This window comes from Desmodus rotundus, chromosome 7 (assembly GCF_022682495.2).
Source record: "Desmodus rotundus isolate HL8 chromosome 7, HLdesRot8A.1, whole genome shotgun sequence".
NCBI lineage: Eukaryota > Metazoa > Chordata > Mammalia > Chiroptera > Phyllostomidae > Desmodus > Desmodus rotundus.
In genome coordinates this window covers 16,029,231-16,041,480 of record NC_071393.1, presented here as the reverse complement: position 1 = coordinate 16,041,480, position 12,250 = coordinate 16,029,231, and the positions used below count along the sequence as shown (strand labels likewise).

Here is a 12,250-nt window from a genome sequence, read left to right as displayed (position 1 = left end):
TCCTTCTCGGCCTCTGTTCCGCAGTTGTCACGTTGTCCACTTGGAGCAGGCCTCTGCCCCATGGGGGAGCGGGGTGCCGTGCAGGTGAAGCCTTGCTTTGGGGTCACCTGAGGGAAACCTGAAACGGTCATGATGTGAAAACGGTCGGTCCCGTTGTTGCTGGCATGGAAAGGGGTTGCGTGTCACTCTGATCCTAAACCTTGGGGGGGACGTGGCAGCCCAGCTCTGTGGTTTGCAGCCTGTCGTCGTGGTGGAAGCCCTCCAGAGCCCCTTCACTTCACGTGGACCTCTACCAGTGCAGCGCTTGGGCAGTGGTGCAGCCTGGTGGGCACTCTGAGGCTCCGTGCACTTGAGAAAGGCCTGCTGGGCAAAAGCTCAAAAAGGAGAGTCCTTTTTATTCCTCCTGCTCAGTGATATTGGCACTTTCTCAATGTTTCGGAGTTGAAGTTTTAAAATTTGGTCAACAGCCTAATACTAAAATAGAGGCCACTTTTTTAAGATCTAATCCCCAGTGGCCTTGTGTGCAAAGGTCAAGGCTTTGTCCAGTGAGCATGTTCCTGAATTCAGCACAAGGTGAGAAGAGCCCCAGACCCTTCACACGTTGGCCTTTTTAATTAGTCTGGTTTGGACTCCCATGCAGTCCAGGCCAGTAGATTGAAGCCTTGCCTGCCTGTGCATGTACGACTTCAGTCACTCACCGACTGAGGCCCTGACATGCCCACCTGGGAAAAGGTTTTCCAAGTCTGTCATAAAGTTCACCACCAGGCAGATGTTAAGAAACCAACAGGCTTTAACATGCTCCAGTCAAAAAGACAAACTCCTGTCCAAAGGTTCAGCGGGGGGGGATTATGACCTTTAGCCAGAGGAAGGAAGAGGGAAATTTTGGAACAAAGTACTTCCCTTCCATCCCTGCCCCAGCTGGGAGCAGGGCTTTGGGAAGCATCTGAGCAGCCGGTGCACCACTCACCTGTGCTCAGGTGGACAGAGCCCTCTGCCCTTGACCCCAGGCCTCCTGGACGTAACACATTTGATGTGCATTCTGCAGTTCCATAGCCACCAGGTCATTACCCTGCTGAGTATGCAGTGCTCTCCCACCTTTGGAAAACCCTCCTTCAGCCCTTCATTATCCCCCTCCAGCTGCCAAACTTTTTCTGTTCCTTTCCAGAACCCTCTTCTAATCAGTCTTGCCTCTACAGAAACAGCAGTTCTCAAAGTCACCAACAACCTCCACGTCGCCAAATCGGTGATTGCTCCTTCCCAGCTCTCACGTCACTGCTGCCTCCCCTCTTCCTGATCTCTGAATGAAGGAGGGGCTCCGAGACTTCTGTCAGGGCTCCTCTCACTCCCTCACTGCCTGGCTGACCCACCACCTACACTGATGGTGCACCCTTCTCCCAAGTGCCAGCCCCTGGGTGTCTGCTGGGCTTAAAGCAGGACTGGACCCTGTCTTGCTCCTCCCCCTACCCCATCTCAGCAGACAAGCCCTTGGCCCCTTGCCTGGAACCTCAGCATCTTTGATTCCTTGTTCTCTCGTACCCACCCTAGGCCCCTCCCAATCCATCATGCCCTCTTCAAAGTACAGTACAGCGCCAATTACCCACACCTCCCACCACACAGTCCAGGCCACACACCTTGATGGGTCCCCTGCTTCCCTCCCATCTATCCCTTTCCCCACAGAGGCCAGAGTGATGTCTTGACACCATAAGTCATCACAATTGTCTAAACTCTCAGGGGGCTCCCACCACCCTTGCCATGCGTGACCCACAGGCCCTCTGAGATCTGGCCCCCGCAGGCCTCCATGACAGCTGCCCTACCCTTCCTTGCCCACTGCAGTCCAGCCACATGGGCCAGTGCTGTTAGTCCAAGAAGCCCAGGACACTCCCACCCCAGCTGTGGCAGGTGTTAAGTGTTAGAGCCAGGTGCACACCCTTCAGGCCCAACCTTTACCCCTGCATCGTGCCCAGCCCTCAGCACCTTTAATTCCTAATAACCCTGGAGATAGGAAGTATGCTGTTCCTGTTTCTCAGATGAGGAACGGGGCTTGCCTTCGAAGAGCCAGAGAGTTGAGGGCTGCCTCCCTCCAGGGCCTGCTCTCTCACCCTCTTGCCTTCCCATGCACAGGCTTCTTGTTCTGAAAGGAAGGCCGGGTGCTCTGGCAGCAATGGGTATGGATCAGCCACCTCCTGGCCTGCAGCCAGTGCTGAGATGACAAGCAGCCCTTACTGGAGGCTCTGCACAGACATCCATCGAATGTGACAGTCATTACCTTCTCCTGCCTAGAGCTTGAGACTGTCCCAGTAGCCTCATGTCCCTGCCTAGAGAGGGGTTCCATCGCTAGTACTAAATGGCCCTGTGAGAGAGGTGTTTATGTCCTAGGTGCCTGAGCCTGGGGGGAGGTGTTCAGGCCAGGCCTCAGCCAAAAGAAAGCCTGGGCCGCCCTGGCTTCAGGTGCCCTGAGGTGGCAGCACCCCAGCCTGGGGAGGAGGGTGGAGGGGAATGGGCAGGAGCACGAGAGAGCAGAGGAAGTGAGAGGGGAAGTCAGAGGAAAACTCCTGCCTAGTTTCCACACGCTGCTCCAAACTCTCAGCTCCTGGTCAGCCACACTTGGAGTAAAAATTTCCAACACAGCCTCCTGGCCCCACTAAGCCACACCCAGAGGGATTGGGCAAAGGTTATGGAGTCAATGGGGTGACTAATCTATGCCCCACATATGAACAAAGGCCCACAGGGAGTGGTTCACTTGCTCCACAAAAGGCACTTGGGGCTTCAGGGCTGCAGCGGCTGTGGGGCCAAGGACAGAGCAGTGACCAGGGTCAGTGGCTGACACAGCTGGGAACCAAGGCCCCAGACACCAGGACACCAGGCCAACAATTGGCTCTCAAGCTGCCCCAATCTTACCCGACTCCTTACGGAGCTGCTGGGTACGGGGTGAGCGCTGAGCAGAGTGTGATGGAGGCAGGTTGGGAGCTGGTTGGGAAGCAGGTCCTCTAGGGCTTTCTGGTTTTGCTTCTGTCTCATGCAGGGCACAAGAGGCACCTCAGGGAAGCTTGGGGGACTTGTCCCACAGCCAAGGCAGAAGCAGTGCTCATGGCTGGACCCACATCTGGACAGAGCAGCCTAAAGCCCCTGCTCACCCACACTGGGCTGTGCTCACAAGCTCAGTCTAGCCCTGAGAACATCAGAGGACCCAACCAGCACCAGAGCTGCCCAGCACCAGGCCTGGGGCCTGCCAGTGAGGGCTTTGCTCTAACACCACATGGCCATCGTCTGACCTCCAGCTGCAACCCAGCCTGAGCAGGCTGCTCCCTCGCACCCAGCAGTGGGGGCAAGAAATTCGGCCATCTGCCCACTGGCCAAGTACCAGGCCCACCCTGTGTTGGGACCACGGAATACTGCACAACAAGGCAGCCTCTGGGATCTGTGGGGACATGCTCAGGACAGCCTTTGCCCAAACCTCTATCCTTCCAGCAGTTTCTGTGGCTTCCCTCAGTCCTGCAAGGAACAGGCGAGGTTGTCACAAAACAAGGGGTGAAACTCAAGAACTCCACAGCCTGGACCAGGGGTCTGGCCACACCAGTCAGCATCACACCTGCCACATGTCCTAGAGTCAGAATGTTGAAGTCTGGAGTCGGTCTCTGTGATCTCAGGCCTCAACTCAGGGCCTGGAGTTAGGGAGGAGCGAGTCCCCACTTTGTCCCCTCCTGCTCAGAGCAGTATTGAACCCATGTCCGGCTGCGCTAAGCTGAGTAAGGGTATGGGGTTTCACAGCTCTATGACGTGACTACTATTATTGTCCCATTTTACAGATGGAGCTGAACCACCTCACCCAGTGACCAATAGCAGGGCCTGGGGGCGCATGACCCCTTCGATGTCCCGAGCCCAGCAGGGTGGTGGGTAACTAAAAGCAGAAGTCAAATTCCTGCCCAGATGCTGACCACACACATCTCTTGCCCCCTCTGGGCCTCAGTTGCCTTAAGTTATAAATGAGAACTCATAGGATTATTTAGAAATTATTAAATTACTTAGTACCCACACCCTGATCTTCTGCCAGGGAACCTGTGGCCCCTGCCCCACCTCCAGCAGCTCTCTCTTCTTCAGGTATCAACAGCCCCGAACATGGAAGGTATTCTACATTCTGTCCTCACATTCAAATCCAATGCACCCAGCTCTTCCCTGAAAACACAGCCAGAACCCAGCCCTACCCTGGGGCCCCGCCCCACCCACCACAGCAGCCACTGGGAAACCGTTAAGAACAAAGTCAGGTCACACGTCTCCCCTGCTCTAAATCTCTCCTGGCTCCCTGTCCCTCAAAGCCTACTTGATCCTCCAATTTCTCTATCCTCCTCCCTCCCTCCATCTCCCTTTACTCCTGTCTCACGAGTGTGGAAGACATACAAAACCCGACAAGCTCAGGGGAGGCCTGCGTGGCAGCCTTACAAACTCAGATCTAAAGTAGCCACAAAGAACGGTCTGAAATTAAAACTTTCTAACTAAAAACAGTTCATGGCGAGTAGGGAATGATCTTCCCCTAACAAAGGTCAGTCTGTATCTTAACTGAGCTTGTCTGTTGTTATCTTGGAATGTCAAGATAATTTCATTTTTACTGGACCCCTCAGGGCACAGTCTCCCAGTGGAGTCCTTCTCTGTTATCTTGTTCTCCCGCATACCGTCTCTGTGTGTGCCGTCTGTGTGTGTGCCGTGTGCCGTAAATGTCACTGTTAACCATCCTGTACCCATCAGCGTAGAGACTTCTGTGTCTCTCCATTGTACTCTTTATCCATTTCCAGAGATTCCCCGGCGTTGCTTTCTCCCACCTCCCTAATCTATCACCAGTGGGTTTCATGTAACCCCCTAATATTTTCCTCTTTGACTGGAATATATGAAATAAGTTGTTAAACTGCCATTCTCGGAGCATTTCTCAATCTGTTGAGATTTTGCTTCTTGGCTATTGGGGTAAATTTGGCTCAAATAAACTCATAAAACATTCTCTGCAGGGTTAAATGTGTCTTACCAGTGACATAGGCCTCTTCACTTTTTCAACATACCAGGCACAGCCCACCTCAAGGTCTTTGCACTGTCTATCCCCTCTTTCTGAAAAGCCCTTTGTCCAGATATCCACGCGCCCAGCTCCCTTTCTCCAAACCTCCTTCATTGATTCAGAATTGCAGGCCCATCCCACTCCCAATCCACCCTGGAGCCCTGCTCCCCTTCACCTGGCTCCACCTCTCCCTTCTCCCCAGGCCGGCCTCCAAGACCCGAGAACTGGCTGTTTTGTTCCCTGCTTTTTGCTCTCGGTTCCCAGTGCCACAGCACTCAGCACACCATCGGTGCCTCCTCAGCATCAGTCATCACTATCGCTGGTTGTGGGCCTTTCTCACTCTGTGGTCGGGGGACAGGGGCTAGGGGGGAAGGTGGAGTGGGACCCGCACCACCTAGGTATCTAGGGCATGGGGGGTGAGCGCCCACTTTTTTAAAGGTCGTGAGGACTTGATGAGGCGGTGCGTGTGAGTGGCCAGCTGCAGGAGGTCTGGCACGCAGTGGTTCTCAGCAAACGCCCCTGGTCCTAGAATGAGAGTGTTCCCCAGCTCTGGCTGCTCTCCTGCCTGGGCTCTAGTTTGGGCATTAGTGTCCCTCATAGAGGTGACCTCAGGTCAAGGGCACAAAACAGGTCTGGCACACTGTAGGCGCTTTATTAAAGCTCTGAGTCTTGGCTATTGTTGGCAGTGCTCCCCCACCCCCACCCCAAGCTGGCCCCGCCTGGCCAGCAAGGCTGCTGCCCAGCCAGGCCTGGAGTCCCCGCCCAGCCAGCAGCAGCAGGGGGCAGGATTTCCCGCTGATCCTAGCCAGGTCCCTCCTCTACAGTTTGAAAAAAAATAAATAAATAACAGTGGGGGGTGGAGGGGGTGGTTAACCCTCCGGGGCCAGGCTGATCCAGCTGCTGCCTTAATACCCTCCTCTCCCCTTAGTGCTCTGACTTAGGCGGCCAGAAGTGGCCAAAGTGGTCAGGACTGGCCTCTCCCCAGCTCATAGAGCAAGGGGTCACAGGGTCAGACCCGCAGGCCTTAGCCCCCCACCTACCCTCTGAGCTTCAGTGTCCCCATCCAAGAAAGGAGGTCCCCTAACCTCAGGGTTAAAAATGAACATTCAGTGTGGAACAGGACACTGAGTGGGCACAACCGGGCCATCCTCCCACTCCCTGTCCTGAGGTTGGCACTGCAAATAGAAAGCTCTAAACCCCGGGCGGGTGGGGTGGCCTCATTTATCTGACCTAGGGAAGTCGATTCCAGCCGGAGGTGACTTTGCAGCCCCCCGCCTCTATCGCTTCCGGAGTTCCTCTTGGGAAAGGGCCCTGTGGCCTTCTCCAGGGAGGCCACTATAGCGGGAGGGGTGTGATTAGAAGCGCCCAAACCACTTCCCAGGAGATCAAAGAGGGTAGAAGGGACTGTGGGGACTAGCCTGGATGAGGATGGGACATCTAGGGTGGTAGGGTCGTCTGGGGGCTCTGGTCCCACCTCTGCCTGCCGCAGGAGGACCAGGCCCTCTGCCACACATAAGGTTCCTGGCCCGGCCCCCAAGTCAGGAGACTCCAGCTCCTCCCCGAGCACGCCCAGCCGGGACGGGAACTGCACTGCCCCTTTAAGAGCGCGGCCCCACCCGCCCCCTCCAGGCCGGATCCGAATTCCAGGGAGGCGGGGCGGAGACGCGCACAGTGGCTGCAGTGGCGGGACCGGATCGCTGTGGCTCGGGCGGCGGTGTCCGGCCCAGCTCCGGCCCCTGGCCCTGCCGGGGCGATGCTCCCCGAGGCCGCGGGATGAGCCAGGTGAGCGCGAGGAACCCCAGCAACCCCTGCCCCGCGGGTGCGCACTGATGGGGAACCGGGTGGCGGCGGCGGCGGCCTCAGTTCCCCCGGGCTGTGTGACCTTGGGCAGCCCCGCACCCTCTCTGGGCCCAAGTCCGGAAGGGCAGGCCAGCCGGAGACGACCATTCAGAGTCCCGGCACGCACCAGCCTGGGCGCTGGGGAGGCTCCTCGGAGGCGGGGCCTGGCCACGGGCAGCGGCTGCCTAATCACGGCTTGGGATCAGCTGGGCCCAGGCTCCACCACCTACCGGGTCTGCGACCTTGATGGAGTTCCTACCCTCTCTTCGTCTCAGTTTCCTTATCTGTAAAATGGAGATAATTATCACGGCCTTGGCCAATGTCGGTGCATGTCCCTGCGGTTCTGTTACTGTAGCTGCTATGTCGTTGTTATGACACAGTCCTTAGGGAGGGATGCTGAGGGAGGACCTCGGACCTTCCAGGATCCACAGCACCCCGGAGCAATGGAGCTAACCCCTGCCTGAGTTAGGACCTGGGCTCCTCCCCTCCACTGTGAGTCTGGGGCTGCGGGCTTCATCTCTTCAGGGCTCAGCTCTAAGCTCTACCCTGTCACAGTGGGCAATAAGGAGGACTCAGCCAGGTTCCCACAAAATAGCCAAACAGCAAACACTTATGGACACTAAATCATTTATAAAAATTATCCCTTTAGGTCTGAAGAGGAAGGTAATGTTATTGTGCCCATTTCACTGATGAGGAAACTGAGGCACAGAGAAATTTCTCACAGCCAGGGGTCCACCCAGGCATTTGGCCTGAAATGACAGGTGGGTATAGGTGGTCAGTGTTTTAATCTGTATTGAGTGTTTGCTGGGTCCTCACAGCCATCCTCCTTTGTATCCCTGCCCACAGTGACTGGCGGCTGGCCTGGGCATGGCGGACCCAGTGGCAGGCATTGCAAGCTCGGCAGCCAAGAGTGTGAGGCCGTTCCGCTCAAGTGAGGCCTATGTGGAGGCCATGAAGGAGGACCTGGCTGAGTGGCTCAACGCCTTGTACGGACTGGGGCTGCCCAGTGGTGGTGATGGCTTCCTGATGGGCCTGGCCACCGGCACCACTCTGTGCCAGCATGCCAACGCTGTCACCGAGGCTGCCCGTGCTTTGGCTGCTGCCCGCCCAGCTCGAGGTGTGGCTTTCCAGGCTCACAGCGTGGTACCCGGCTCCTTCATGGCCCGAGACAACGTGGCCACCTTCATTGGCTGGTGCCGAGCAGAGCTGGGAGTGCCCGAAGTACTCATGTTTGAGACCGAGGACTTGGTGCTGCGGAAGAACGAGAAAAGCGTGGTGCTCTGCCTGCTGGAGGTGGCTCGGCGTGGGGCCCGCCTCGGCTTGCTCGCTCCTCGTCTCGTGCAGTTTGAGCAGGAGATTGAGCAGGAGCTGCGTGCTGCTCCCTCGGCCCCCAGTGCCCCCCACGCCCCCACTGCTGAGGAGGACACCACCGAAACTGCTGCTGCACCAGGGGTTCCCGCCCGCGGGCCCCGCATGACGCCCATGGACCTCCGCAACCTCGACGAACTGGTGAGTTCAGTGGCCCCTGATGTGCTCTGCCCCTGCACTTTTTTACCAGGAACCAGACAGCAGAGCTAGTGCCCACAGCAGGTCCCTGAACCTCTTTGCAAGACAACCTGCCCCGTGGAAAGGATGAGTATGTTGAGCACCAAGTGTACACCTGGCTTCTGAGGAGATACGCAGGCCTGCAGAGGGGGAGAGGTATTGGGTGAGGTCACATGGCCCAGCTGGCTTGGTACAAAACATGAGCTCCGTTGCATGACTGACCCCCTTCCCTTGAGCGCAAAGCAGGCACCAGCTAAGTGCTGTGTCTGCCTTCAACCAGGGCCACGTGATTTGAGCTCCTCCTGGGTGCCCTTATTCGAGTGCTAGACAGTTTCATCCATGTTGCCTGAGGTTAAGTGGGTCCCTGTGATGCTTGGCCCTGAGCAAGGTGCCTGGCACACAGTAGGTACTCAGTGGTGCCTAGGGAAGCTCCCAGGGCCCTGCGCACATCATGTATCTGGGAAGCCAAGCCCAGAGCTATTGTCGCTGCTGGGAGCTATGGCATTAGTTCTACTCTGAGCACAGGAGGTGCCAGACCAAGCGCCCAGCTCCCTCCTCCTTCTCCCGGGACCTATGTGTCCCTGACACCCCCGCAGCCAGGCCTAGAGTTTCCTTTTTATCAAGGGGTTAGGGCCATGATGTGCCTATCCTGGAGGGGGGTAGCCAGATGGCATGAGCAGAAGCTGCCACCCCACCTATCCCTGTCCTGGGCCAGGGTCACCCGAGGCTCCACCTGCTCATTTCCTCCAGCTCTGCTGTGGGTGGGCAGAGAGGTAGGCGGGGCCGCCCGCATAGCCAGCCTGGCAGCTCAGGCGTGAAGGGACATGTGGGCACATATATGCTCAACAGGCAGGTGGCCTGAATGTGCATGTTGGTGTGCCTGCGGCACCCCTGCTTCAGTGTGTTGTGAGCCCCTAGGACCTGCCTCCTCCCAGGACCTGGCCTCCCTCTGGGCCTCAGTCTTCATATCTGAGAAGTGGGTGAAGGGAGAGTGAGCATGGCTCCGGGGTGCCCCCAGGCTCAGAGGCTTTGGGAATGTGCCTCGTTGGGGTCCTGACCACCACCCTACCCTCTGGTTCTCTCCCTGCCTTCACAATGAAAGGGGAAAGAGAGCTGGTGAAAGGTCAAGTGTAAAGGTTGAACCAAGTCTGAGGCAACATAGTCATGCCCCCATTCCCCGGAAGGACTTCCTCCCTCCTGACCCTAGAGTGGCTGACATCAGGCTCCAGGAGGAGGGACTTAACCCCTCACCTCCAGCCTTTCCTCTCTGGCCTCAGGTGAGGGAGATCTTGGGCCGCTGCACCTGCCCAGACCAATTTCCCATGATCAAGGTCTCAGAGGGGAAGTACCGCGTGGGAGACTCCAGCCTGCTTATCTTTGTACGGGTAAGAGTGGGGGACTACCTGCAGGCGGCAGCCTATGGGGTGGGCTGCCAAACCGATGGGACAGGCTGTCACCTGCCGTTGCCGGCTCCCACAGGTGCTGAGGAGCCATGTGATGGTTCGAGTGGGTGGCGGCTGGGACACACTGGAGCACTACCTAGACAAGCATGACCCCTGCCGCTGTTCCTCCACAGGTTAGTGCCCTGGGCAAGGGGAGGCGGGCAAGGGGCTCATCTCTGTGATTCCATCCCTCACATGCCACCTGTCCTCTACCTGCAGCACACCGCCCACCCCAGCCGAGGACTGGAACGTTCTCCCCTCAGAGGGGGTCACCCACCCCCAGCCCCCGAGCTGGTAGCCCAACCCCAGGGGGTGAGCGGCGAGGCTCCCGGCCAGAGGTGACACCCACCATCTTACGAAGTTCAAAGGAGGGGCCTGAGACCTCACTCAGGTGAGAGGCAGGATGGCATGGAGGTGAGGGGTCTAGAGGGTGGGGGTGGGGGCATCCATCCTGGCCTGGATGGAGGAGCTTGTGCTCCACAGTGACTCACACCCTGGGAATAGTTCCCGTGGGTGGGGGCAGGCCTAGCTTCCCATCTCCATGGCAACCCAACCAAACTAACAACACAGCTGGGGCGGGCCCTGGGGCTGGGTGGCAGCCAGTCAAACCCTGCTTCCCTCTGGCCTGCCCAGGAAACAGAAGGGCTCGGGAGGGGGAGCTTAGGGCCCCAGAGGCCTTGCTTCTTCCGCTGCCTTGGGGTAGCTGTGGGGGTAGGGACCCTGGCTGTGGGAAGCTGCTGCAGAGTCTCACTTCTCCCTGAAAGTCCCCAGGACAGACATAAGCCCTTGACAATCCCCACCAAAACCCCCCAGCACCACAGGTGTCTTCCCCACCCCCACTAACCACAAACCTGCTTCTTCCTCTCCCTACCCTTTCTGCACTGAGGTCCTCCTTCCAAGATGCCTCATCTCTCTTTTTGTTCCCCTGCCCCAGGGCCCGGGATCTGCTTCCCCCTCATCCCCGCTCCCGACGCTACTCTGGGGACAGCGACTCTTCAGCCTCCTCAGCCCAGAGCGGCCCACTTGGTGCCCGAAGTGATGACTCAAGCACTGGCCCCCGGAGGGAACGGCCCAGCCGGCGGCTGACCACAGGCACCCCAGCCTCCCCAAGACGGCCACCTGCCCCTCGAAGCCAGTCCCGAGACCAGCTAGATCAGCTAGATCGGGGGCGGCCCCGGGAAGTCCCAGGAGGCAGGAGAGCCCAGCTGTCAACCCCTAGTCCTGCCCGAAGGGCCCGGAGCCAGTGCCGCGAGGAGCACGCTGTGCTGCTTGTGCGTAGGGACCGGGATGGGCAGCACTCGTGGGTGCCACGGAGTAGGGTTGGTGGGGGCTCCGGCAGGAGCAGTCCCCGCACTCCCCGTGCCTGCAGCCCTGCAGCCCCCCGGCCTCCCCGGGCCCCCAGCCCCAGTCCAGAGCTGGGCAGCACACCGGCCAGTGTCTTCCGCACCCCCCTGCAGCTCGATCCACAGCACGAGCAGCAGCTGTTCAGGCGCCTGGAAGAGGAGTTCCTGGCCAACGCCCGAGCCCTTGAGGCTGCTGCTGGGGGGATCCCCCCTGGACCAGCCCCTGACATGGCTCGGGCCCCAGACCCTCCGGCCCCTGACTCAGCCTACTGTTCCACCAGCTCCTCCTCTTCATCCCTCAGCATCCTGGGTGGCAAGTGCGGCCAACCGGGGGACTCTGGCCGGATGGCCAATGGGCTGCCTGGGTGCCGAGGTCCAGCTCTGTCTAGCTCTTCCGATGAAGGTAGCCCCTGCCCTGCTGTGGGGGGGCTTCCAGATGCATCTGGGAGCCATCTGGCTGGCCCTGAGCCCCCAAGGACCTGGGCACGGGGCCGGATGGACTCACAGCCAGACCGAAAACCCTCACGAATCCCCACACCTAGGGGCCCCCGCCGCCCACCTGGACCCACAGTGCCTGGGGCCTGGCATGCCTTGCATTCGGTCAGCCCAAGGGCTGAGCCAGATTCCTGGATGTGATGGACCAGCCCAGCTGCCCCCAGACCCCACCACTTCTCCCTCCTTTTCCTTTGTGGCCTTAACCCCTCTGCATCAGGGAACACCCCTACCCTTGCACCTCTCGGGTACCAGACCTCATGGGACCAGACCCCGTAGGACCACATGGCACAATGGGACCTCTTGTACATTCCGATTGGGGGATCAGTGTTGCTATTTAATTACTAATATTATTGAATGCCTTAGAGGACGCTGGGCCAGCCCAGTGAGGACCTTCCTGAGGTCCTGTGGCCCTGCAGAGCCTGACAGTAAAGTTTTGTTCCAGCCACTTGTGTCTGCTTCTTGGGGACTCATCCTTGGGGCCATCACACCCTTTCAGGGGCCTTGTTACGTGTTGAGATTCTGGAGTTGGCTGTTGGGGGCAAAGCCTG

The 12,250-nt window shown here is 58.5% G+C and overlaps 1 protein-coding gene across 2 annotated transcripts; it reads left to right on the top strand.

The window, feature by feature from the left end:
* The first annotated feature begins 6,669 nt into the window (after positions 1-6,669).
* GAS2L1 (growth arrest specific 2 like 1) lies at positions 6,670-12,147 on the top strand. 2 transcript variants are annotated; one of them, XM_053928823.1, is made up of 7 exons: positions 6,670-6,820; positions 7,527-7,638; positions 7,724-8,386; positions 9,700-9,807; positions 9,902-9,998; positions 10,084-10,255; positions 10,799-12,147. In XM_053928823.1, the coding sequence occupies exons 3-7, from the start codon at positions 7,745-7,747 to the stop codon at positions 11,841-11,843; spliced, it is 2,064 nt and encodes a 687-aa protein (XP_053784798.1). In that variant the 5' UTR covers positions 6,670-6,820; positions 7,527-7,638; positions 7,724-7,744; the 3' UTR covers positions 11,844-12,147. The 2 variants fall into 2 exon arrangements, with proteins under 2 accessions (XP_053784798.1, XP_053784797.1); XM_053928822.1 differs by lacking the exon at positions 7,527-7,638.
* Positions 12,148-12,250: the final 103 nt, after the last annotated feature.

What these genes read in the sequence shown, in the direction of transcription:
- GAS2L1 (XM_053928822.1), top strand. Translation starts at nt 7,745, where the DNA reads ATGGCGGACCCAGTGGCAGGCATTGCAAGCTCGGCAGCCAAGAGTGTG. An exon ending in GCCTGCTTATCTTTGTACGG is followed by an intron (nt 9,808 to 9,901) that starts GTAAGAGTGGGG and finishes CGGCTCCCACAG; the next exon opens with GTGCTGAGGAGCCATGTGAT. An exon ending in GGGCCTGAGACCTCACTCAG is followed by an intron (nt 10,256 to 10,798) that starts GTGAGAGGCAGG and finishes CCCCTGCCCCAG; the next exon opens with GGCCCGGGATCTGCTTCCCC.